This window comes from Acomys russatus, chromosome 18, assembly GCF_903995435.1.
Source record: "Acomys russatus chromosome 18, mAcoRus1.1, whole genome shotgun sequence".
In the NCBI taxonomy this organism is placed as follows: domain Eukaryota; kingdom Metazoa; phylum Chordata; class Mammalia; order Rodentia; family Muridae; genus Acomys; species Acomys russatus.
In genome coordinates this window covers 8,545,770-8,573,712 of record NC_067154.1, presented here as the reverse complement: position 1 = coordinate 8,573,712, position 27,943 = coordinate 8,545,770, and the positions used below count along the sequence as shown (strand labels likewise).

Here is a 27,943-nt window from a genome sequence, read left to right as displayed (position 1 = left end):
GTGCAGCCCTAGCTACAGTCAGCATGCTCTATGAATCCTTTGCTATTCTCAAAGCAAAAATCCCTCCACGTGTGTTAATAATAATAATAATAATAATAATAATAATAATAATAATAATAATAATAATGATGATGATGATAATAATAATGATAATAATAATCTAATGGTCATTTGAATTCTTTTTCTGTACCAAAAACTGAGTTTTCATGTATTAATTTGTTTAATCTTCACAACAATCCTATAGGCGTGTGTACTGTTTTATAAATGACAAAATAAGAAATATTAAAGGTTACTCTTTCTACCCCCCGAGATAACATAGCCATTCAACGGTGGAGCCTGAGTTAAGCCACAAGTTTGGCCTCAGAGCCCAGAGCCTAGTAAGAACGGCACTCTTTACAATATGTGAAAGACACAGAGAAAAACAAAGCTGTCATTTTACCCATAATTTTTTAGACTATGGCTATGTTCCATTCAGAGATTATGAAACAAATGGCTGGGTTGGGACTATTTTAAAAACTAAAAAGAATTGAGTAGAATATGACAGAAAGCCATCAGAGGAACCAGAAATTTCAGTGTCAGGTTTGTATGTGAGTGCTGGCTGTGATATAAAAATGTACCTAGGTCATGGTAAAAACAAAAAACAGAAAGAAAGAAAGAAAGAAAGAAAGAAAGAAAGAAAGAGAGAAAGAGAGAGAGAAATAGAAACAAGACACCCTGGTCATGTCTGTCCTGCTGATACTACAAATGAATAGTCTAATGTCCATATATCAGAGATACTCTGAGAGTCTGGGATATTGACAGACAAGCCAAAATCAACTTTCAGTCTCTATTAGTCAGCTCAGTTGACAGCAAAGGAAACCAAGGAAAAGAAAGAGTGACGGTGCCAGCTCCTCTCCGGACTCTGTGTGCTGGGTGCCAGCTGCTCTCCTACATACTTTAGATATACTGAGCCATTTAACCCTCACTGTAGCCCAGTTTGTCACGTAGCAATGCCAGCATCCTCCGTTTTCAATATAAAGGCTCTAGCACAGAAAGGCCTGGTGATGTGGCCAGCATCACGTGGCAGTGGAGAAGCCAGAGTCCAAGCCCAGATGGGCTGGCTCCAAGGTCCAGATGCATGCCGGTGTGAGCTCCCGCACATCCCTTTCTGTCTTAATACTCTCTCTCTCTCTCTCTCTCTCTCTCTCTCTCTCTCTCTCTCTCTCTCTCTCTCTCTGAACACTATGGGGTCAGCATGTACTAAGACGAATATGTGTTCATACCCTCAGCTACATAACTCTAAGTCTCCTAGCCAAATGCTCTCGAAGGGAAATTCCTTTTAGATACTTGATTAAAATAAAGATAGCAGTCTTTTTTTTTTTTTCCTCACGTAATTATTTTTCCAAGGATGTCTCATCCATTCATTCACTCACTCACTCAGCCATCCACACAATGGAAATACGCACTTGAAGAATCAAACCAATAGATGAAAAACTTGCAAGGTGAAAACTAAGTAAAACACCCATCTAAAAGGGATTAAGGCCATTGATGGGGAGACTAAAATGCAGGATGATGGAACTAGATGAGAACAGGCCTAGGAAGGGCGAATGTGGAGGCTCCAAATGGGGCTCAAGTGAGGTGCCCCACGAACCTTTCCCTGTGGCCTATGCCCTTGCTGCAGGTAGGCTGCAGGTCTGGCTCCCTGCTCTCGTTTTAAATTACCTTCAAATTCCCACAAGGTACAACAGGGTGACAGCTCACTCCACCCATATTAATTGCTTCCTCAAAAGTGATTCCAATGACTTTAAGATTCACAGCCTCTTCAGGGAGAAAGCAAGCTAACTCCTCATGTGCGTGCACCACCTCCTGCAACTCAGGCAGGAAAACTCTCTCTGCTTAGCCTCAAGGGTCAGGATTCTGTAACGCAATGAGCGACGCCCTTGGCAGCAGCCACAGACACAGGATGGAATGTCACAGGACTATCTGAATAAAGACTGACGGCATCGCACGCACGCTGACCGCCAAGATGCATGATGGGGCGCAGATGGCTGGGTGTTCTGAGTGCACTTCCTTGACGGCAGGTTTCAGGACCAACTTGCTTTGTTTCAACAAAGTGATTTAAAAAGCGAGCTCTCAGTTCAAAGGACACTTGCCCAGATGGCCCCCTGGGCTGAGGACTCCAAAAGCCCATGTTTGGGATTGGGACATTTCTTTATGCATAATTTGCTATGTAACATAAGCTAAATTGTGTGTGTGTGTGTGTGTGTGTGTGTGTGTGTGTGTGTGTGTGTAGCTTTAAACTCACCGTGAGTAGCAAACACGCCTCCCTGCCATTTTATTCCCATGATTGAAGATGATGAGGGCAACAGTCAACTACTGCTACTAAGAAAGAGTTAAAGCCGAGTACGGCAGCATATGCCTATAACCCCAGTCCTCAGGAGGCTGAGACAGAGGACTGCCAAGAATTTGAGGCCAACTTGGCCTGCATAGTGAATTCCAGTACAGCCTGGGTTACATACAATACAGGAGAACACATTGCCTGTGGACAATGAATTGTACAAGTTCTGCCCGAGAACCCCAGAGGCAGCTAGTCAGGCAAGCTCTGGGTCCCCCTGAATCACATCCTCCATGCCCCACCATCTTGGTATTTGCTAGGAAGAAGCATCCTTGGAGGTATCTAAGAGCCCTCTTCCCTAAGAGCAGGAAAGGCCTCTTCCAGGAAGTCTGCTTAGTACCACATTCTCTTCCGAGGACAGGAGTGACCAGTGCTGGCTGTACTTTCTCGGGATTCCCCTCAGTGCAGACAAGAACCTGGGGACGCGACAGTGGCCACACCCCCGGAAGCCAAGAGATTAGTTCCAATCCACTCACTTCTCATCACACGCACACAGTAATACATTATTCTGAAACGTACAGGTTCAAAGGTGACAAGAGTAACCCAAGAAATCCTGCTCAGGTTTGAACGACTTGACCAGCCAAGGAAGCCTGGCAGCAGTTTCACAGGATTGGGAAACCACGTCCCGCCCTCTTTTCTGAAGGTTTCCAGGATGTCATCATAAATCCTGTCTGACCACTAAGCCGAGAAAGAGAGAGAGAGAGAGAGAGAGAGAGAGAGAGAGAGAGAGAGAGAGCCTTTCTATTAAGCTGCACAGCAGTGCTGCTCAGAGAGCATATCTCTGTCCTGAATGGGCACCCGTCTTCACAGAATCCACCGCTGTGTCTCAGTTCCACCCTTGAGTCAAGCAGAACGTGTCTACCCTTTCCCACATGGCAGCCCCCGCGTGTTACTCTTGAGAAGAGTTGGGACCCTCCTATTCCCACCCTCAAACTCCAGACTCCTCTCCCAGGTCCCTTCCTCCATGTCCCTCTCCTGGAAACCCACTTTGGTCACTTGAAGTTCCTGTTCAGAGTAGTCGTAACACCATGGCTTTCCTGCTGGGCTGAGAGACTTTCCAAACATTCCAGAAATTTGTTATGGCCCTGGCAGCCAAAACCGCAAAACCCCCATCTCAAGCTCTCACCAAGCAGGACAAGAACATGTTCAAATCACCCCCTGGCTGGCTTGGCCCATGGTAGCCCTTGCTGGACACCATCCTTAGGTTGCTGGGATGAATCATGAGTTTCTCTCAGTGTTGCTGTTGGCCACCCCCCAGTGTAGTGCTTGGTGAGACAGGAACCACCCCTGATACCCTGTATATGGAAACCTGAAGGCACAGGCAACACCAACTATCCCATTACAATACCCAAGTGGCTTGTCCCACTTGATGGGGAGTGAGTCAAGATCAGGGAGGTCCTGGGCATCTGTCTCAGGGTTCTCAGCAAAAGGTCATCTGTAAGGGCTGAACCTCCTGAGTCTTGCCCTCTAGTTAACTCAGGGACCCCACCCTGAGCACTTCAAGTTAGCTCTGCCTGGACAGCAGTCTCACGCCAAACAACCCCACCCTTTTCCATGCTACAGCCATTTTCCCAGAGTGCACCACCCCAGCGCCATCTACACCCTAGCACATTGCCCGCTCACTGCATTTGTCCTTGACTGGGCTTTAGTCACCTGACCCTGGATCAGCCTGTAGAGTAGAGACTCCTTGAGAGAATCCCCTGGCTCTTATTTAGCTGTGTCTTGATCCTAGCACAGAGCTGGGCACAAGGCAGGGTCCCATGTGACAGAGAACTCCCTTGGCTTACTTTGTCAAACTGTCTATGTCTCCACTGAGGAGATGGTAAACGAGCAGGCCTGCCTGTGGAGAGAGGCAGGAAGGGATCACCAGAGCCTGGCTTTACCATCTCCATCTTGGGGGATACCTGCAAGTAAGAAACTGGGCTACAGGGTACACAAGAACAACAGGCTCCCATTGGATCTCTTTCTTTTTCTTTCCTTTTCCTTCCTTCCTTTCTTCCTTCCTTCTCTTTCTTTCTTTCTTTGTGAGACAGCATCTTTTTATGTAACCTCAGCTGTCCTGAAACTCTTTCTGTAGACTATGCTGGCTTTGAACTCACAGAGGTCCACCTGGTTCTGCTTCCCAACTGCTGGGATTAAAGGTGTGTGCTATGGACACTAGCCCAAGGCGCATGTCCCATGAAAGTCTTCATTTACCAGGAAAGTGGGACAGAGGGGAGGACATCCTATTGACACTCTAGATGAGAGAAGCATGGGTGAATGGGGAAATAGAAGGATCCAGAGGGTCCTAAAAACCTACAAGAACATTATGATGGGCAGATCTGGGCCCAGGGGTCCTGCTCAAACTATGGCACCAGCCAAGAACAATGCGTGCAGTAAACTTCGAACCTCTACCCAGATCTAGCTGATGGACAGGACATTCTCCACAGTTGAGTGGAAAGTGGGGACTACATCCCCTGGAAGGGGAGGCCTGGTGGCACTGAGAGGAAGGATAGCAGGCTACCAAGAATAGACTTGATACTCTATGAGCATATACAGGGGGAGGAGGTCCTCCTCAGTCACAGTCGTAGGGGAGGGGAGTAGGGGGGAAGTGAGAGGGAGGGAGGAATGGGAGGATACAAGGGATGGGATAACAATTGAGATGTAATATGAATAAATTAATAAAATATATTAAAAAATAAAGATGTGTGCTACCACATCCAGAACCTTTCCTAAATCTTCCAGCTCTGCCTCACCCTGGCTTCAGGATGGGCTCCTCCCCTCCTCCCATCCCAGGCATCTAAGGCCTATCTCAGAAACAAACATGGAGGAAGAACTTGGTTTAGTTGAGACAGAATCTATCCTAGATTCTCTGAACTGCAAAGGGAAGCAGGCTCCCCCAACCCTGACTAACCTCAGCAGCAAGTGCTATGCACAGGCAAAGAGCTAAGATAAATCCCAGCCTGCTCAGGACACACCATAGCCCAGAGGTTGGGGAGGCCTGGAATAAGCCATTGCCCCAATGATGAGGCAGGGACCAATCAGAAGCCACCCTGGGAAACTGGATCTGTCCTACTGGCTTCAGAGGTTCCACACCCTCACATCTCCTTCCCTGACAGTCCATTCCACATAAAAACAGGCAACGCTACTGAAGAGCCATCTCCAGCCAGAAAGACCAGCCAGGCATCTTCCTTTCTGGTTTCCATAGCAACAAGGGCAGCACTTGGGCTTACAGCAGTGGCAGTGGAAAGCAGGGTCTCTGAGTCTTCCTCCCTCATCCCCAGAGGTCTGGGCGGAGAAAGGCTCCTCTTACCTGCTAAGATGAAGATGCCCACAAGAATCAGGAAGACCAGAAGGTAGAGCCCCAGAACCGCGTGCTTCAGCGCTGACAGGGAGCCCAGCTGTATGCAGCAGCCACCTGCTCGCCGTTTGTGACATGGACCTAAAAGAGGAGAAATGAAACAGAAGTGAAAACAGCCTCGTGGGCTGTCTTTCTCTTGAGGTCTCACCTCTCTGCCTTGCCCACAGATGTTCAGGCCCTTCTGCGCATCTGTAACGCAGCCACCTGAACCAGGAACTTTCTAGGATGTTCAGCCTTTTGTTCTCCCTGCACCCTCTATGAATAACCCAAACAGGCTTGTGTCGTCACCACAAGCCCATCTCCAAGTAACAGAAACACACTAAAATAGGATTTAATAGGCTTTCCTTAACAAGTGTCATTAGCTCACATGATCCAGGGACTATGGAGAAAAGTTAAAATACGAATTGCTGGCCTTGCAAGATGGCTCAATGGGTGGAGCTACTTTCTGCCTTAGCTCCCCACAGCCCATAGAAAAGTGCAAAGAGAGAACCGACTCCACAGAGTTTTCCTCTGGCCTCCGCAGTGTGCTGTGTCAGGTGTCATCACACATACATAGTGTGCATGTGTGCACACACATATGGTAATGATTTCAAAAGAGTAGGACTTGCAAGGCAAACATGGTGGCGCACGCCTTTAATCCCAGCACTCGCGAGACAGAGGCAGTTGGATTTCCATGAGTTCGAGGCCAGCCTGGTCTACAAAGCAAGTCCAGGACAGTCAGGGCTGTTACACAGAGAAATCCTGTCTAGAAAAACCAAAACACCAAGCCAAACCAAACACAAAAAGAATAGTGAGGGTTATGTAAGGCTTAGAATTTTTGAGACACGCTACAGCAGTGGTTCTCAACCTTCCTAATGCTGTGACCCTTTAATACAGTTCCTCACATTGTGGTGACCTCCAACCACAAAATTATTTTGTTGCTACTTCATAACTGTAATTTTGCTACTGTTATGAATAATGATGTCAATATCTGATATGCAACCCCTGTGAGGGGTCAAAACCCACATGTTGAGAACCACTGTGTTAGAAGGCTCTGCATGAGACTGTAATTTTAATGTTGGCAACTAATTAAAAACTAAACGCAGTGGAGAACATAAATAAAACACATTTAGAAGCCAAATCTGATCACCAGCTTGCAAACTTGGGTTCAAGTTCATAGTAACCTCATCCTGTGCAATTAGACCAGCAGCATCTGGTGAGAATAAAACAGTGATTGTTGTCAAGGGCCTTACGGACTCTGTGTCCGGCTTCTTTGGGTTCATATCCAAAGTTAGCTAACCGAATGCCTGCTGTGTTAGTTGGTTTTCTTGCTGTTGTAACAAAGTTTCTGACAAAAGCAACAAGGAAAGGTATCGTTTGGTTCAAGTGTGTCGTCCATATTGCGTGGTGGCAGAAGTGTGACGTCACACAGCAGCCACAGTTGGGAAGTAGAGAGAGATGGGCTGGCGATGCTCAGCCCACTGTCCCCTTTGTATTCAGTACTGGAATTCTGGCCCATGGGATGCTGCAGCCGATTTTCAGGGTAGCTCTTTCCTCTTTGGGTTAACTTTCCTGGAATGACCCTCTAAAGCCTGATGACCTTGGTAACGAAGAGTCACCATTGTACCTGTCCACACAGTTACTCGGGAGACTGGAGAAGGAGGATGGCAAATTTAAAATCGTCTGGGCTACATCATGAGTTTAAAGTCAGCCTGGGCACCTAGCGAGCCCTTGCCTCCAAATAAAGATAAGAGGGTGGTTGGTTTTTTGGTTTTTGTTGTTTTTTGTTTTTCGAGACAAGGTCTCTCTGTGTTAGCCTTGGCTGTCCTGGACTCACTTTGTAGACCAGGCTGGCCTCGAACTCACAGCTATCCACCTGCCTCTGCCTCCCGAGGGCTGGGATTAAAGGCGTGTGCCACCACCGCCCGGTAAAAGGGTGGTTGGTATCTGGCCCTAGGCTCTGTCCTCCGTACTGCAAATAGCAGCTGCTTGCTGTCACTCAGCAAGGTGAGCGGTCAGCTCAGTTTGTCCTTCAAGGCATTCCTTCAGAACTCGTCCAGAGGCCAGGAAACTTACAAACCTCCATCTGCTGCTATGTCAGTCAAAAGAGGGAAGAAGGTAAGGGACCCGTCTCCACCCTGTCCCTGACAGCTTATAAGAACCAATGTGTGACATTCTTTGCAAAGCACAATGTCTCTGTTTCATTCTCCACTCCCTAGAAGTGACAGGCCTGCCCAGAGGGACTGTCCTTTTACAATCCAGTGTCCCTGACTGGAGTAGTTACTGAGAAGAAAAGGGTCGGCAAGAGATGCCAAATCTTTAAAAGACAGTGAGGCATTTGCTGTCCTCGGTCCGTTTCATTGGCTTCGAGGAGCGTCAAAGGCTGTTTTCGTCCCTTGAGAGACCTCACTAATGTTTGGCCTCTGGAGGTTTTGTTACTATGGGGAAATGGTGGGTGACAGTTCATGCCTTTGGATCCAAACAGTTTGGATCCTCGGAGGTATTTTGACTTGAACACCATTTTCCCATTCATACACTCCACTTTATTGTAAATACTGCCTTTAAAACACTAAGCAGGGTAGTTATGACAATCTAAAACATAAAACATCAGGCAGAACTCAAAGCTAACTGCCAAAGAAACAAAAGTCAATGATCATTCTCCTCAGTCGTTAAAGATTAGCAAGTTTTGAGAACAAAGTTGGGCTTCCACTTGCATTTGAAGAAAGCAACTCTTCCTAACGTACCTGGGATTGTCTTTCTAGAATTTTCCATCTCGTTGTATACTAGGATCCAGATGGTCTCACCCATGCACATATAGGCTGTTGAAACACTTCATCTACCTCTTCTGGTGAGAGCCACCAGCTGTCTTACTGCCACGTAACAGAGAAAAGCCTGCCTCCCGACAAGAGCCGGGGCAGTAGGAACAGCACTGAGCAATACCACACACATGTTAGTTAGTTTTCACTGTCACGGTGGGAGTTCCACCTGTCCTGCTCTGGCCTCCCTTCCCCAAGTCTCAGAACAGACAGGAAGAGGGAACACACAGCCATATACATAGCTAAGTCAGGTTTAACCTCTGCCATTTGCATACATATTGCTAGCTTGCCACAGGAGAATGTGTGTTGCACATTGTAGCGTAGCACTCTTATTTATTTATTTATTTATCTATCTATTTATTTATTTTTGCATGGAAAGAGAGAAGCCCCCTTCCTTTTACCTTCGAAGCTTTAATCCCTTCCTATACTAAAGAAGGCAATTTAAAACACAGCAGGACAGGGGCTTCACACATATATTTCCACAAATGTTTGGACAGCCAAAACAAGAATACCACGGCAAGATGCTTAGAGGTTATGACTGTGAGGGAAGGACAGAGAAATTAAGACAGACTAACATATGGAGGGGCTTTTGTTATTGTTGGGGTGTGTGTGTGTGTGTGTGTGTGTGTGTGTGTGTGTGTGCTTGCCTGTGAGGCAACTTTGAGTGCCTCAATGATCTATTTTGGGACTTTCTTTGCATATCATGGCTTCCTCAGAAAATGTATGTGGTACCCATCTGTTTTCTTTATCCTGTTAAGTGTTAGGGGTAAATTGTTATATAGTAGTACGTAAGTAATAAGTTTATGAGCAGTGCAAAGGTGTACACGAGGAAGAGACATGTCCTGGCCCTTCCCTGCCTCTCCCGGGATCCTAGACCAGGGCTTGGCACATGTCAGTCAACAAGTGCAACCCTCTGGTAGCCCACAGAGGGCAGGAAGGAGGCATGTGAACAGGGAAGAGTGGTGTAGTATGGGAAGTGTTCTGGCAGAGGTGGTGGGTCTGTGTCTGCGGGAGAGGTAAATAGAGAACGCCCACCCTGGTGAGCATGAAGGGCAGGCTTGACTTAGGGGCTGGCGTTCCCCCTCCCCCTCCCCCCTTTCCCTTCAGCCTCATGGTTCAGGTAGAGTGAGAACAGTTTGGATGAGAGTCCTGACGAAGCTGCTAGTTATTAAGTTTTGTTGTTATTTTTAGCTGAAGGGACACAGGTGACCAGACTGATGGAGAAAGTGGTGAACACTACAGAAACCTTCCAAGCCAGTGGTTCTCAACCCCTATGGGTTGCAACCCCAGGTGGGGGTGGGTGTCGAGTGACCCTTTCACAGGGGTCACCTAAGACCATCACAAAACACAGATATTTGCATTATGATTCATAAGCGTAGAAAAGCTACAGTTATAAAATAACAACAAAAATGATTTTATGGTTGGGGAATCACCACAGCGTGCGGAACTGTACTAAAGGGTCACAGCAGCAAGATTGCAGCTAGGAAGGTAGAGAACCACTTGGAATCCAAGCTCTACAAGGATCACCGGAAAAGGTTTTTTCTCTGGCTATGGCCTCTGAAAGAAACAGCCAGAGACCAGGAAGTGATGAGAAGGGGCCCAAGAGGCCAGCAGAGGTTAAGGCCAACAGCTCTGAGGAAGTTCAAAACTAAATCCACATAAAGTGACTTAAAGAAAGAGCTCAATGTGCCAGCATGGGAGATGGTGATCTAGGCTTAGTGTGCCAGCATAGGAGATGGTGAGCTAGGCTTAGTGTGCCAGCCTAGGAGACGGTGATCTAGGCTCAGTGTGCCAGCACAGGAGACAGTGATCTAGGTGAGGAGCTGCTGCTGACTGCTGGAGCTTCCGCATCTTTAAACACCTGTACCTGCATGCTGCCTGTACATTTCCCCATGGCTGGGTATCTTATGTTCTTGACACCATCCCTCTGTTGAAGTTAAATTTATTTAGGGAGAAAACTGTATCATTATCACACATAAAGAATTAACCTCTTCCTAGTAGCCAGCTAGATAAATACCTCACTATTAAAATGACAAATATGCATTTGTGTGTGACTCAGTTGCTGCTGAGGGTGCCTGCTGTGTTGAGCATAGTCACATTCTGGGGAACACTGACTGACTTTGGTGACTGTAAGAAAATCACAACATTCGTTAGGTGTTCAAGATTAAGAATGTTCTGGAAGAAACCAGGGGCAACGTCTGTCAGTAAAGCACTTGTCTGTCAAGCATGAAGACTTGAGTTTGATTCCCAGAGCATACACACACACACACACACACACACACACACACACACACACACACACACACACGCCATGATGGTACAGGTTTGTAATCCTACAACTGGGAAATGAAGACAGGAGCCTCCTTGGGGTTCATTGGACAGCCAGTCTAGCTTAGTTGGTGAGTTCAGAACTACTAAGAGACTCTTTCTTAAAAGAAAAAAAAAAAAAGAGAGGTGGGCAGCAATTGAGAAAGAATGTGCAAGGTTGACCTTTGGTTACCTTTTGCAAACACACACACACACACACACACACACACACACACACACACACCACATATTCTAGAAGGTAATACACTGAAGACTACCAAGTATCATCAAGAGAGCTGTGCTAGGGCCTTGTCTCTCAAGCACTGCCCTCACTATGTGTCACTGTTGGTGTGCACTGCTGTCCACTCCCACATACAGCAGCAGAGCTTCAAGAACAGGGCCACCTTCTTGTTTCGGGGTTCTCTGCAGGAACAACACACGTGAGCACATTTACTCTCTCTGGGAAGGCCATCTCTTGCATTTGTTCCATACAAATAAATAATTGGCAAACTTCTACTGGGCTACGAAATGCAGCTTGGAGTAGAACTTTGTATTGAAAAGGCAAACGAAGGCGTGGCTCTCCTCACATACCCATGGCTTCTGAGTACCACTTAGCGCCCACATAGGTGAACCACATAATCAATTCCTGGGAACTGGATTAACTTTCTTCGACATTCTGTGCACTGAACCCCACCCTGGACGTTTTCATTCTGATCCAGGGATGAAATCATGGATCTGGGGCAGAGAAATCCATGGTTCTAGGATAAGACACTTGTCATGTCGAGAGAGAATGTGAAGACACATTCCTGGACAGGGAATGACATGTCTATTATAAGAATGCAATTTATTAGGGGAAAAACATTTGATTTCTTTCTTTCTTTTTTTCTTTTTTTTTTTTTTTTTTGACAGGCCATATCCAAAATGAGGCTGTCTTAAAGTATTTTATTATTCCCAGAGGTTAGAAGTGAGGAGTGCTCTTAAAAATGGGAGCAAGAGTGTGCCCAAAGAGGAGCAGGCAGCCCAGCCCCGCTCTCAGCCCTGCCACGAGGGCAGGCTTGGGTGTGGAGCTCTGGAAGGAGATTTAAAGACTGTCTGTCACACAAGGACAGCGAGACCATGTGAAAGCACCCCCAAACAGTCCCTCATTGATATGCACCTCCCCTGAAATCACAGCTTTCGATTTCACTAAAAAAAAATAACCTTTCAGGGTTCTTTTTTAGTTATAATTTTAGAGTCTTTCAACCTGCAAGCACACTCACAAGTTGGGTTTGATAAGTCAGGTCGTCACCTCTAAAATAACTGGGTGGAAACAGCAGCCAACAGGGGATGGGATGATTCTGAATCCACCAACAATCACAACATCGTTTTCTTTGGTTCTCATTGGTCTTAGGCCCATAAACAGCAGGTGGGGCCAGCGTTTTATTGCTGGGAGGAACCTTGGTGCTTAGCTCACCCAAGGATCCCCATTAAACCTACCCAAGTCTGACTTCATTAGGATAAACTTCACCCTCACACTGGTTACTCATCGCTCACGTTGTTTTCATTGTACAATATACATGACAAGCGGCAGCCCCAAGTGACCTCTGTTGCTGATCCTGCTCTAACTTTGTGCCCTTTGGTGGGGATCTTCGTTAAGCTTCGCTCATAAAAGGGAAGAAGACACATGTGTGGCAGGGGCAAGCCTCTGGCCTGGAGTGACAGCGGGCTGTGCAGTAAGTCTTACCAGGACCCTGGAGGGTCCTAAATGTCTTGGATATGATGATACATACAGCAGCCTTCATTGTTTATTCTGGAGAAGTCTCCCTAGATCCTTGAAACCTCAAAAGTGAACAGAATATCTTCTGTACACCAATAAGACCAGTGAGGACACCTATGCACTTTTAAAATAAGCCTGGTCTCTCTCTCACACACACACACACACACACACACACACACACACACACACACACACAAACCCAAGGTACACAGAGAGAGGTGGATGTGCAGGTTGATCACAAGTAGCCAGCGAATTACTCAGTCATGCCAGATAATTAGATAATTAACCCGCAGAATGTTGGGTCCTGAGAGCTTCCAGATAGCTGAATTTGTGGATGGTCCTGAAAGCGGTGTGTCCCAGGAGGTTATGGGGGTTCTGTGCCCCTCTCCCATACTTCATTCTATGCAATGCTTCCATAGGGCTGTTGAGCAGTGTCCTTGGTAATGTTCATTGTAATAAATGGGGACATGTAGTTAAAGTGTTTTCCTGAGCTCTGAGCTACTGCAATCAATTAGACCAGAGGAGGGGCTTCTGGGAACTCTGACTTATAGGCAAGGTTAGAAGCATATGCCACAACCTAGGGTGCGTGAATGGGCTCTCTAATGGGGGCAGCGCTGTGGTGAGATGTCTATCTGTGGGATCTGATGGTCTGTGCAGAATGATGCTATCAGAATTGAAGCGAATCGGCAGACAGCTAAGCTTGTGCCCAGTTACTACAGAGCTGGGTATTGATGGAAGGAAATCCCTTTCCCTTTTTGAATAGCTGAGCTAAAGTATTACGTTGGCTGTCGAGTGGGAGAGAGGGAAAAGAAAACACCACTACTTGCTTTAGTTTTGTCCTTAGCTCAGCACAGCCAACTGGGCTACAGTGAACACCAAACACAGTGATTCGCCTTAGTCCTTGGGGGGCAGGGGCCAAAGCACAAGAGGTGCAGAGGGAGGGGTACAGGTAAAGGTCACCTATGGGATGGAGAGATGGCTCAGAGGTTAAGAGCACGGTCTGCTCTTCCACAGGTCTTGAGTTCAAGTCCTAGCAACCACATGGTGGCTCATAACCGTCTATGATGAGATCTGGTGCCCTCTTCTGGCGGGAAGGCACACATGCAGGCAGCAGAACACTACACATAATAAAGTAAATAAATCTTTTTAAAAAAAAATTTTTTTTTTTTTTTTGTTACCTAGATTGGTATGATGACAACATCAGGCCCTGTGTCAAGGTGGATGGGGGTAAACCTCACAAGACCCAACCACTAGATGAAGAGCTTGAGGCACTTAAATGGCTGCTGAGAGAAAACAATGCTCTTCTGCTAGGACAAGTCCCTGTTGGGTTATCCAGTGCCTAGTGGTCAGCCCTAAACAAATGGGAGGAGTTGGAAGGGAGAGAGTAAAGGGGGGTGCTGTCTAAGTGAACAGGATCTCAAAAAGCACCAAGCCTAGCATCCTGCCTAAATTCAGGCCAGAAGATCCTCTTCTTGGGCTGGGAAGACAGCTCAGTCAGTAAAGAGCTTGCCTTGCAAACACTAAGGCCTGTCGTTCATCCCATTCATAAAGCTGAGCATAGTGGTACATGCTCGTCATCCCAGCACCAGAGAAAGCAGGTCAAGCAAATCCTTGGGGCTAACCACCAGGCATCCCAGCCTGCCGGATGAGCTCCAGCTCAGAGAGAAAAACAAGGCGCAGAATGTTTGAGGAAACGCCACCAAAGGCTGACCTCTGGCTTAGACACACACACACACACACACACACACACACACACACACACACACACACACACACATGCATGCACATACACACCCACAACAAGCAGGCAAACACACACAAAAATCCCAGAAGAACATCAGCTTGTAGATTAGCCCCAAATTCCAGTAAAGATTCCAAGTTCGCCTCTTGTCCCCTGTCAAATGCCTGAGCTGAAGATGTTTGTACCGTGGGAGTCAGGGACTCCGCCATGTCTGCATCCTCCCGCCCGGCTCCTTTCCTGCTGTGCCTGGGTGAAGTGGGTTTTTTTTTTTTTTTTTTTTTCCTTTAGGCAGGGATGAAAACTCAAGTTGAATGTCCCTGCCTTCTTGCCTTCACTTCTGCAAGCAGCTGCAAGCGTTGGAAGGGGTCACCCACACGCGCGCAGGGATCTGGTTTTGAAGACAGGAAGGTTGAATCAGACTGAGCTTGGTGTGTCCCTGAAGGCTGCAGCTGGGCCACCTCTACCCCAAAACAAAGCAGGGTGTGCCTCAGCATATCTGAGCAAAGAATAAACAACACACATTTAATGCTGGGTCTGTCTGTGGTGTTCTATTTGGGACTGACATTCCTTCCTTCCTTTTTTTATTTTCTCTGCAGGACCTTCTTTTTCTTTTTCCCCACCTCCCCAAGAATTTCACGGTCCTTCAAACAGATAAACAAGGATGCATATGGGACCCGGTGTCTACTGCTGTACACGATCCTGGGAGGACAGCAGCGTTATTCTCAATTAAGATTGTGGACTCTGAACAAAACCAGCCCCCATCCCCATCCCCGTCCCTAAGGCATCAAATGATCCTCTCCTATGCACAAATGTCTAGGTTTTTTAAAGATGGCCCATGCCAAAGGCTGGCTAGGATAGAAGATGCTTACCAGGGACAGAGCAGGGTCCTGGAGCTTAAGGATGCCTCAGGCATGAGACAAGAGTAGCTAGACCTCAGAGAGGAAAATCCTAGAGAGGACCCCTTAGCCTGAGGTGGCCTTGTAGAGCAGACCTTGGGGAATAGAATATATATACCCAAGCCCCCATGTCTTTCCTCCTCCTATCTCCTGCCATGGACCCCTCGGCCCTGAACCCAAGAAGACATGAAGCGGGGTGCAGAACAGTGGCAGGTGGTATCAGAGAGGTACACACGGGCTTCTGTGCCCAGCCCGAGGACCTGTGCCCATGCCAGCAGTGGTCGTGTGTGGCCTATGATCTGACAAGTTGCAATTCTGTCCTCTTCTCCCTTCTCTGTGCCTCTTTGTCTTGGAGAGGTAACCACTGGGACACCAGGCCGCCCCAGCATCTCCAGTGCTCACAGCCTAATCTACAAGCACTTGGCTCTCTGCTCTTGTTTAACAGGACACGCCTTCTGGTGTACTGTACTGAACAAGTGACTGCCCCATTCTGTTCTAACCTGTAAAGGACAGTGTGACCTTCAACTGTGGTCATAGCCAGACCCTTGCGCCCCACCCAGCAACTCTTAACTGTGCCAAGTGAGGCAGGGCTGTTTGAGAGATGGAAGGTAGATGTAGCAGGTCGCCTGGGAGAATAATTTAATTTTATGGGGGGAAGGAACGTGAGACCAGGGAGTCGAGGCTGCCGGCATCCTGCCACCACCAGAAGCACATGTAACTCATTACCTCCCCTGGCTTCCCATGGGCAGCCATGGATGACGCCAGACGTGTGGTGGGGCGGGCTGAGGCCATGGAGAGAGCAGGACTGTGTTTTTCTGACTCTAACACCTCGCTCTGGGCCTCACCAAAAAAAAAAAAAAAAAAAAAAAAAAAAAAAGCTTCCGAGGAGGCAGTCCCTGCCAGGCACCTTCCATTCCCAGGACTCCTCTGCATCCTAGAGGCAGCCTGGAGAGGTCCCCAGGCTGCTAAGCAGGCAGGGGAAACAAAGGCTGGAAGGGGAAGGTGAGAGGCACAGGATGGGAAGGAACACGGGGGAGGGGAGGCTGTTGAAGGAAGCTGGACCAGCTTTGAGTTTTAGTTTGGAGGGATGTGTTTTAATTCTCACCCGCTTCTTACCTACCCAGAATCCAGAGCTGGGGATCTTAGGGTCATCACCCCAACACTTTCCAATTCGTTGCCCAGAAAGGAACCCTGAATTACAGGCCGGGGGGGGGGCTGAGTCTGGCTTCACTCCTGTTACTACTTTTGTGGCCTTGGGTAAGTCCTTGCACTAATTATCACTGATTTCCTGAGTAATGCCACCTACAAAGTGCCCGAAGAAGCCAAAGAAGACTCTGTCACCTTCCCTGGCTTCTAGATATTTGGAGTGAAGTAAAAGCAAAAAAAATCAAGCACAACACACACACACACACGCACACACACACACGCACACACACACACACACTATACACACATACACACACACACTATACACACATACACACACACATACACACACACCACACTATACACACACAACATACACACACCACACTACACACACACACCACACTACACACATACAACATACACACAACACACACAGACACACACACATACACACACACAGCATACACACAACACACACCATACACACAACACACACACAACACACACATATAACACACACCATACATACACACACACACACACACACACACACACACACACACACACGAAGAACCCAGCCATCTGGAATACACTATATTTTATGTGATGATTGATTATGGCTTATTTCCCCTCCCCCATGAAAAGACTCAAGTGCTGAAGCCTTGGTCCACAGACGGTGAGAAGTGAGAGGCTTCTAAGGGCTCTCATTTAATTGGTGGATTAGCATAATGATGGGCTTGTAATTTGATGACGTAATTTGCAAGTGATGGAAACTTCTAGAACCTGGCTCTGCTTGCAGGAAAGCAGGGCATTGGAGGCATGTCCATGGGGACTATAATGTGTCCTGGACTACTTGTTGCTTCCTGGCTACCAGGAAGTCAAAAGGCAGCCTCCTCTGTCCATGCTTCCATGGTCATGGTGTTATGACTCACTTCAGGCTGAAAACAATGGTTCCAGTCAGCCTTAGGCTAAAACCCCTCAAACTGTGAGCCCAGATAGGTCCTTCCTCCTGTGAGATGTTCTCGTCAGGTGTTTTGTAACATGCTGGAACCAACTAACATGAGCTCTGGGACCCAGAGCAGGGATGTGACTAGGGAAGTGACCATGGGGCACAGAGCAGGGGTGGGACTTGAGATGACAGATGGGGGGGCACAGGTAGATAAGGAAAATGGGGTGCAAAGGCTGTGGCTGCCTGAGGACACGGGGAAGAGCAAGGAGGTACAGACCCCGTGGACTCATGTTGGGGGTGTCACCTTTTGGCAAGGAGGCCAAGTTAGAACCTAAAAAGGATGTAGCCAAGCAAGACCTCTGCCCAACATGAGCATTTACACCCATTTACTGTTCTTTTTGTTCTGTTTTGTTTTGTTTGTTTTTCCAGACAGGGTTTCTCTGTGTAGCCTTGACTGTCCTGGACTTGCTTTGTAGACCAGGCTGGCCTCAAACTCACAGCGATCCCCTGGCTTTTGCCTCCCAAGTGCTGGGATTAAAGGCGTGCACCACCACACCCAGCTCTTTTCTTTCTTTTTTTCTTTCTTTTTCAATTAATTAATTTATTTTATGTGCATTGGTGTTCTGCCTCCACGCACGTCTGTAGATCCCCACAACTGGAGTTACAGACAGTTGTGAGCTGCCATGTGGGTGCTGGGAATCGAACCTGGGTTCTCTGGAAGAGCAGCCAGGGCTCTTAACCACTGAGCCATCTCTCCAGCCCATCACCTATAGTTCTTAAAGTCCCACCTGCCTTAAAGTCTGAGTCACATCTGAACAGCTGGGCTGGGCTTTGAGGATCGTGCTCCATGCTAAGACCCCAGGGCCAGCCTCCCATGACAGGAGCTGCAGCTCTTTCACTCTTCCTTCCTGCTCTGCGTTTTAAGAGGCAGCTCTAAAAGGGGCCTGGAGCTCATCCGATGCTTCTCGGTTCTAATCCACAGAAGGCCTCTGGGATGGACCTGGCTCAGGCCTCCATCTCTTTGCCACCCTTTTCCAGTTTCTTCTTTCCTCCCTTGGATTCACTCTGCTTATGTCTGTTTTACTCTCCAGAGGGGAAGATTAAAAAAAAAAAAATCAGAGTCTTTCCAAAAACAGATCCAGATAGTTACCTCAAGCCTCTGTGTCCCTTCCTGGAACCTACCAGCCTGGGACAAAGAGTAAAGGAATTCAGAGACCAAGGAGCGGCTTGCCAAGGTGTTTGCTTTGCTACTTTTAGATTTCAAGGTCCTTGCGTTGTCGGCCATCCACTCCCTCCTTAGTCAGCTCTTCAGTAGCTATTCAGAGAGCACTTGTTTCTGCACTGGCCCTGGGAGCATGCGTGAACAAAGCAGCCCTCTCCCACCTCAGAGGGAGTGCCAGCCCTCCTCCGGCTTATACACTTCTTATCGTGGTGAGCGGAGGAAAAACACAGTATAATAAATGTGCAAGCTGCATCGTGTGTTTGGAGAGGAAAGGTTGTGGAAATATGGAAAAGTGGGAGATGGGAGGGTAGCAAGACAGGAAACAAAATGAGAGTGACCCTGGAGTCCTGGAGGGCTAATGCAAGGGACAGTGAGGACAGCATCTATGTGCACTCTGGAGAGAACAGCTTCCTCAGGGTCGGGGCTTGAGAGCATAGTGGGGGCCCTATCCTGAAGGGGAGTACTAGCAGGAGAGAGGAGAGCTCTGGTTCCTTGGCCAAGTGATCAGGGCCTGGGCGTCCTTCTCTATGTCTGAATTTAAAGAGCCACACCCATAAGGCGGTGACCTCAGAGATACCCATTGCATCCTCTTCTGGTGGATGAAGACACAGGCTTGGAGTCAGTCTGGAAGCCACAGCTTCTGGCTTCACTGCAGCAGAAACTGGAGCCTAGGGAACCCACCCCTCCCCCAGCTTGGGACACTAGCACAGCTGAGAGCCTCATCAATCATCACATCACCAGTGCTCTCCGGCAGATCCCTCAGGATGGTGCAGGGATGCACAGAAGTGGGACTCACTGCTCAGTTTAGTTTCCCTGGTCAAAATGATTGCTTGTGATCTGAGGTCCAGAACATAGGACAGAGATGGAAGCATGGAGAGAAAAGGTGGCAGCCCCAGTGACACCCCACATGAAAGGCTTCGGCCCCCACCTCAAGCCTGATGTCCCAGGCTGACCGTGGGTGACTCCCTCCAACTACTCCCAGCCCTGCTCCTTTAACGATGCACCAATGAGAACAGAACTGGACCAAGAACATGGTCCAGCATCGCTAACTTCCTGAGCAAGGCACACACACACACACACACATACACACACACACACGCACACATGTATACATGCAGCTTACACACATGCACTTTCTTTCTCTTCCCTGGCTGTCAGGGCTCTGGTCTAGTCTGGGGATCAAGCTGTCAGAACCTGTCCCCACCTCTTTCAATATCTTTGTGTGATGATTTATCGTGATTGATAACTTGATGGGGTTTAGAATCACCTTGGAGACACACCTTTAGGTGTGAGGATGTTCAGAATGTTTAGTTTAACTGAAGGGGAGACCCACCAGCACGATCCCATGACCAGGGGTCCCTAAGTAAAAAAAAATGGAGAAAGGGAGCTTAGCACCCCCATTCATCTACGCTGCTTCCTGATCAGGGATGCAATGCGGTCCCTGCTACCTCACCTTGTCTGCCATTATGCCCTGCTTCCTCAAACTGTGAGCCAAGCTAAACCTTTCTTTCCTTAAACGGCCTTTGTCGGACATTTTGCCACAGTGAGGAGAAAAACAGTATTGCCACTCTTATGTCCTTTTCCAGAAGCCGTTTCTCTGCTTGACCTCAATATCCACACCGAGGGGACTGCTGCCATGCCGACTGCTCCTCCCACTAACAATGGCAAGCGCTTTGAGGGCAGGTGCTGTTCCAGTCTCTCCAGCATCCCTGACATCCAACACATAGGTAGAACCCAGGGGAACCCTTCCTCAGGAGCTCAGATCTCCTTGTCTGGCCTGCCTTGGTCGGGCTGTCCCCTCCCTCCTCTCCCAGATGCCACTTCCTTTCCTACATCTGCTCCTGCAAGGGGAAAAAAAGAAAGAGACAGACAGATAGACAGACAGACAGACAGACAGACAGACAGAGCCATCGCTCTCGAGAGAGCCAATGGACAGAGTGCTGCAAAACAAAGTTCCGGGCTGCACACTACGGCGTGGACAAGGGGCTGTTTCTAGGCAGCTGGCCTAATGTCCTTTCAAACAACAACAACAACACCCTGTGGGTGTCATTCCTTTCCTCTCAGAAGTAGGACAGTGTTCCCCTATTTCACAGAAGCCCAGTGAAGGGGGGGGGGTTGTGCATGAAGCAAGCTTATATTAAGTGCCTGCTCAGATACTGTACAGACATTTACTAAATGCCTGCTTGCCAGTGCCCAGGGAAAAGTGCTTTGGTTCCTCCGTCTCCAGTCTGAGGACCAAAGCAATTCCATGCCAGAGCCTCTCTGAGGGACTGACTGGTCAGTTATAAAATCTTCAGTGTTGTCCTCGGCCTCAACAAGCCCATCTGCAAATCAGGTTTGCACTTTGCTGGCGACACAGGCTTATTGAGACAGACGCATGAGAAAACTCAGAAAGACACCTGCAAAGATGCGCTATTCAGTACCTATCCGCAGAACTAAATTGGGGAAGCCAGCAGGCATGGGGGTAAACCAAGGCAGGGTGGAAAGCGAGGGTCTTCAACACCCACAGGAAGATCGGCAAAGCCTGAGACAGAGCGAGAAGCACTCACCGTCCTCGCACAGGTTCAGCTTGGACAGGCTCCTGCCGTCAAAGGGCTCCTCAAAGATGGAGCCGTTGTCACGGTCACCCACGGTGTGCAGGTACATAGCTTTGTTGTCCATCTTGTTCTGGAGCAGTGGAGACACAGGCAGCATGAGTGGGGCAGGGGGAGAGTCGGACAGAGGAGGCACAGAGTCAGCTACGTGGACAACAAACAAAGAGTAGAACCAGGTGTTCACCCATCTGACGCACACCCTCCCCCAAGCCTTGGAGGAGCTAGAAGCACCCTGTGGGTCCTCAAGACCCTTCCATCTCCAGCCTCTCCCTGCTTGGTGTTCCGAGGCCACGCCCTGGACAGTTTTCAGCATAGGACCTATCCTTTCCTTTTTTAACAACTCTCTGTGGGGCTTGAGCCTTAGGCTGTGGACACCATGGCCCACACTGGGCAGCCCTTGGAGGAGACTACTACCCAAATGGTGAGCAGAGGGTAGCTTCTACCAGTGGTTCTCATCCTGTGGGTCTCGACCCCTTTGGGGGGGGTCAAACTACCCTTTCACAGGGGTTGCCGAGGCCCATCAGAAAACACAGGTGTTTATAGTCCAATTCATAACAGTGGCAAAGTGGCAGCTCTGAAGTAGCAATGAAATAATCCTGTGGTTGGGGGGTCACCACAGCATGAGGAACTGTATTAAAGGGTTGCAGCGTCAGGAAGCTTGTGAGCCACCGTGTAAGCCCTCGGTGGCCTGGGAGGGGCAGATTAATTGCAAGAGGGAAACTAGAAACACAGATGCCTTGAGTGGATTTGGGGTTGACTGAGGTGGCCAGATGGCCCCCAACCCTACAGCGGGCAGGGATTCATCTCCCAAGGAGCCTAGCGGGTGAGAAGTCTCCCTAAGCCTTAATGAGCAATTGTTGGCCGGGAGACTTCTGCCTACATGAATCCCCTAGCCCCCCCCCCCGCCCAAGGTTGGAGTAGGGTCTTGAGTTCCCGACTTGGGAAATTCTTTCGTTTGCAGTGACCCAGCCATGGTGTTTCCACAGCAGTGTGACCCAGCCCATCCTGTTCTGCCATGCATAACTGGGTGACTGGAAGCCATCCTGAGAGCTTGTGAGGGTGGCTCTGGGGCAAGAAAGCATTGTGAAACCCAAGCTGGAAGGGATTTTTCTGAATTTTCTAAGATGCATTTGTATTCTTTGTGTAATGAGGAAAATCCTTTTTATAAAACCAAATTATGGAGTGTTTGTTTACACAAAATTCTTTCACTCCCTCCCTCCCCACATATATGCCCTGTAATTGTACACATTACTTTCGTCACAGTTCTAACTGGCCCTAAGTTTATGTCACCTTGTTTTCCTGATGCTCTTTAGCTGGTTTCCTATTTAACCAGCATAAAGAAGCAGGGAAGGAAGGGGAAAAGAGGGGAAGGGAAGGAAGGGGAAGAGAGGGGAGGGGAAGGAAGGGAAGAGAGGGGAGGGGAAGGAAGGGGAAGAGAGGGGAGGGGAAGGAAGGGGAAGAAAGGGGAGGGGAAGGAAGGGGAAGAGAGGGGAGGGGAAGGAAGGGGAAGAAAGGGGAGGGGAAGGAAAGGGAAGGGAGGGGAGAGGAAGGAAGGGGAAGGGAAGGGAGGGGAAGGAAGAAGAGAGGGGAAGGAAAGGAAAGAGAGGGGAGGGGAAGGGAAGGGAGGAGAAGAGAGAGGAGAGGAAGGAAGGGAGGGGAGAGGAAGGAAGGGGAAGGGAAGGGAGGGAAAGGGAGGGGAGGAGAAGGAAGGGGAAGGGAGGGGAGAGGAAGGAAGGGGAAGAGAGGGGAGGGGAAGGAAGGGGAAGAGAGGGGAAGGAAGGGGAAGGGAGGGGAGAGGAAGGAAGGCAAAGGAGGTAAAGGGAGAAGAAGAAAAAGAAAGTCAGATGGGTGGACTGCTTATTTATCTTTAAAGTGAATTTGGGGAAAAACAAATTCCCTAGGAAGATGGGTACAAGCTCAGCATGGAGCAGACCCACGAGCTCCTGAGGCCAAGCAGGGACCCTCGGCTAGGCTAAGATGGTACAGTGCCTGGGAGGGACTGGTGGGGAGACTACAATGAGTCTTAGGAGTCATCCCATCCCTTTTTAAAGGCAGGACATGAAGGAAACATCAGTGAGGATAATTAGGAAGAGGAAAGCACAGAGCAAAACCCAAGCCCTATGCTCTCTTTTCACGACTTGAGCTTGGTCTCCAGAGACTTGGCCTTTGGGGCCGAGAAGAGGCTGAAATTGACCAGTGACACTGTGCAACTGCTCATCCAGCCACCCAGGAGCAACGGGAATCTTCTGCTCTGTCACTCCAAGTAACAAGATGCCACATTCCCACACACTGGCTGACTCACTTGGGCACACACACACACACACACACACACACACACACACACACACACACACACACACACTCTCAGTCCCTTGGCCTTTTCTTCCAGTCTATGGGACAGGAGATAAATATGGTCCTTGGGTCTACCAGAACTCCTCACATGGACACCCCCTATCCGGCCTTTCTACGCCTTTCCCCATGGTGTCCAAACTGCTGGTCTCCTAGCACTAGCTCTCCACCCAAGTCCTCCACCCAGCAAAGGGCCTCTAGGTGGGGCACTGGGCGGTGCCAGCTTTGCTCTGCTATAGGGGATCCTCCCTGGTCTCAGGGCGTGTGTGGTCCTTCCCCTCTGGCCTCAATCTTGAGAAGCTACAAAGCAGGAGGCCACTGTATTTGCAGCCCAAGATAACCCTCTCTCTGCCAAAGGCGACAGTGTCTGCAGCCAGAGGTCCCCAGCACCTACAGGGCAAGCAACCCTACTTTCAGGCCACTTTTCTTCTCTCTAGGACACTGTGATCTGGAGTGTGTCCACGAGCAACCCCTCCTAGCCATCCTCCCCACCTCCTGGCTTGACTGAGCAACAGCCTAGGGGAGCCTAGGGAAAGGAGCTGGGGCCAAGCAGGGCCAACTGTGAGAGAGGTGACTCGGGAAATGTTCAATTCTTTTGTTACTTGGAAACAAAATGTAAGCATGCTCTGCCTGCCCTGGTTTTACATGGGGTTCTGTTTTCTCCTCCCGGAGTCGGGAGCAGGTTCCGGACTCTGAGTTCCTGTTTTACTACCTTTCGACCCAGTTTGTGCTCTCGGGCATGTCACAACCGACCATCTAGGGTAATGGTAATAGTGCAAGCTGCTGGTGCCTTGGAAACATCCCTCGGGCCTCAGACTGATTACCCTCAGGGACTTCCTGGGAGCTCCTCCTGGGAGCACTGTGAACAGGGCATCATTTTATCATTCCCATCTTAAAGATAGCCTACCCAAAACCAAAGAGGCAAGAGTGGCAATACTGGAAGTTACGAGTAGAAGAGACAGGGGATCCCACACACCGCACTGTCTCAGCAATGGACTGCTGTATCAGAGATGTACATGTGTGTCAGTCACTTTCAGTGGCCACCTTCAGGGCCACTAAAAGGCAGCAGAGATGGGCACACCTTGGGGGGCTACCCAGTGCACCTCTGTAAGGGCATGAGTAGAGGAAAGGTATGGGAGGGGGAAAGCTAGGTAACATGGATAGAACCACAGGTCCCCTGGTCTGTAAGGAGCCTGGAACTCAGCTTAGTTGATCAGAGGGAGATCATCCTGTAAACAGGGAGGCGCGGCTCAACTGACCTCCAAGGGCTGTTATGGGCCACTCGCCACCAAGTGTGGGGTACGGGCCAAGCACTGCTTCCTGAGTCTGACAGCTGCCCTGGGACATCACTGAACGCTCCTCTCAGGTGCCAGAGTTGGGGAGCTCGCAGGACAAGGGCTCCTTTTTCTATCTGTCAATTTGGGACTGTGGTGAAGTCGGCTGACCTCATCTAGGCCTTCTGTGCCTCGCCCCTATGATGCAGAGTCCCCTCTGCTGATCTCCCCCTCCCTTGGTTGGGGGTGGGGGGGTGAGTATCATGAACTGATGGAGAAAGGAGGACTTCACATAGTCATACAGAGCAGCTGGGGACAGTCGAAAGGGAACCCGCACCCTCAGCATGTGGGGGAGGGGGTGGCCTCAGAGTCCTGAAGACTCCAGGGGCTCAAGAAGTCCCAGAAGCGAAGTTGGGTGGGGTCCCCTTTGCAAAAAAGCAACCTCAAAAGTGGCTTAAGCCTTAGATCAGGACTCTGGTTCTGGAAGTTTCGCTGGGAGCACCAGAAGGGCTGAATGGACTCGTCCTGCTAGGGCTGGGGAGATGGATCAGGGGCCTCAGTTCCAACTCGGAACTGATTTCGGTGGGCTCCAGCTCCTAACTCGGCAGGGCTTACAGCTTTTCTTTGGAGTGCCTCATTTCTAAAAATCCATTTAAACCAAATAAAGTCACTGCAAATGTGGCCCCTGGCGGGGAAAAAGAAGTTGCTAGGTAGGTCTTAAAGCTTTCTTTCCTCTAGATGGACTCAGTTCACTGGATCCTAGCTCACAGCTAGAGAGGTCCAGATGCTTCATTAACAGCCTGGGGCATCATTCGTCCCACCCTGCGCGCGCGCACACACACACACACACACACACACACACACATGCACACATGCACACACACACACACACGCACACACGCACACACACACATAAAACACACATGCACACACATACACACACGCACACACGCACACACACACATAAAACACACATGCATACATACATTCAATACACTCACATAATGCGCACGTATACATACACACAGAGCCCTGACCCACTTACTCCCTGAAAAGGCTCTGACATGAGACAGCCAGAGACACCACTGAGGCAACGGTAGCCCTCCCACATCTAGATTCAAGCTCACACTCTACAGCCCTACCTACTAGCTGGGTCCTGGGGCCCAAGTGTCTACAGGCTCAGATCCACGCCCCCCCCCCCCGGAACCTTTCCACCTGGAAGTGACAACTGCAAGACTCCCCAGCGCTTTGCTCCATCAGCACATCAAGTTTCCTCCCTCTGCCTTTGGAGCATGATCACGCAGTAGCTTCTAGGTTAAAGCGTCAAGACTTACCTGTGTGCCCCCCGTAATGAGGCTGGAGCCTGTCCCTTCAGTTCCCAGCGATTGCCATGGTAGCCAGAGAGCTGTCTGCTGCCCCACAGAGACCCAGGCAGTCCCTTGAAGCTTGTCCCCACAGCCAGCCAAATCCAGATGGAGTCATAGAAAGAGGCTGCAGAGTCACCTAGTGACTTAGGTCAGGGCCACAGGATCACTTCTGTGGGAGGGACCAGTTCAACCTCCTGACTGAGTGACTGGTCTGCACATGGGACACTCTGTCTGAGTACAGCGTCAGGCAGTCCCAGAAAGCTATCCGAAGACACTCTGTGGAGGCACCCGCAGCTCTGCTAGGTACTGACTGGATGGGAGTTGCTCCAATCTCCAGTCTTTAGATATTTAAAAAAAAAAAAAAAAAAAAGTTCTTAAAGCAACTGCTAGAGGGAGTCTGGACTATGCCTGCCCTCTTGAGGCCACTCCCAGAACTACAGTTCTGCACCGCACTTCGAGTCCCAGCTAGCGCAGCAAATCAGTCTTGGCTTTGGGACCCACCGCCTGTTCTAAAGGCGCCGCTCAAAATACTTTTTTGGACAGCTTCTGGGAAAATGGCAGCTAGACCTGGCTTATGTTCCACCCAAGAAAACCAGTCTTGTAAATTTTACTGTAGGACGGAACAGTCATTTCTCAATTCATTCAGCAAATTTGGCATTTCCTGAAGTCACATCCACTCCCAAAGGACTTGGACAGTTCACACTAGGGCTATTTAGAATAAGGTCTGTTGCTGAGGGGTGGGGCAGGGGGGCTCTGAAAGAACTTCCCAAAGTCAAGTTCAACAAGATTCAATAACAATGTCAGTGTCTGTGGAGCACAAAAACTGCACAAGAGCAGGAGACGACGAGACCGGGAGAAGCCGACTGCCTGGAATCCTGCCTGCACCTCAAAGAACTGGAAACCTCAGCACAATTACATTGTACAAAGAAGATGCACTGGGCCGGGAGATATCAGAGTCCATGGAGCCCTGACCTCCCAAGCAGAACGACCTGAGCTGGATGCCCAGCATCTACATAAAAAGATGGTGTGGTGGCACACACTGTGACCCCAGTGTTGGGGAAATTGGGACAAGATGATTGCTGGACTTACTGGCCAACCAGCCTAGCCTACTTGCTGAGTTTCAGGTCAGTAAGGGACCCTGTATAAAAATCCTTAGAAATGACATCCAAAAGTCCCCCACATATATTTGTACACATGTACACGGAGACACCAAACACATATGTGCACACATACACACACACACACACACACACACAGAGAGAGAGAAAGAGAGAGAGAGAGAGAGAGAGAATAAAATACAAATACAAATAAAAGAGAGATTAAAAGGAGATCCAACAGACGGGCATGGTGGGGCATGCCTGTAATCCCAGCACTCAGGGAGGCAGAGGCAGATGGATCTCTGTGAGTTCAAGGCCAGCCTGGCCTACAGAGTGAGTCTAGGACAGCCAAGGCTACAACAGAGAAACCCTGCCTCAAAAAAACAACTAAAAAGGCGACTCAGCCAGGTGTTAAAGAAGCAATCAATTCAGATGAGAGCAGTGGGAAGAGTGAGATAATACAGAGAAACATGCCCCTCCCCCCCAAAAAAGAGCCAGTGTGAGCAGGGAACAGATTAGATCACGTGATGGATCTGGACCCCAGCGCTCGGAAAGGCAGTGTTCACAAATGAGTTTCTGCGTGTTGGTTAAACATGAGAACCCTCAGGGCTTCAAGGCCAGGCTTCAAGGCCGGCCTTCTAACATCAGGACAGTTTGCCAAACTCAACCCTCCCTCCCACAGGGCAACTGCCAACTCTCCACTGACTCAGAAAAGTCTTAGTGATTTGCAGTG

General features: G+C 49.1%; 1 protein-coding gene across 1 annotated transcript in view; it reads right to left on the bottom strand.

Annotated features, from left to right (window-relative positions):
* The window catches only part of Scara5 (scavenger receptor class A member 5), an 88,988-nt gene extending 67,774 nt beyond the window's left edge, over positions 1-21,214 (bottom strand). The window contains exons 1-2 of the mRNA XM_051160727.1: positions 21,079-21,214; positions 5,667-5,795 (exon numbers count right to left, since the gene is read on the bottom strand). Coding sequence (XP_051016684.1) covers positions 5,667-5,795; positions 21,079-21,190 — 241 coding nt within the window. The 5' untranslated portion in view covers positions 21,191-21,214. The remainder of the gene's footprint in view (positions 1-5,666; positions 5,796-21,078) is intronic.
* Between the last annotated feature and the right edge of the window lie 6,729 nt (positions 21,215-27,943).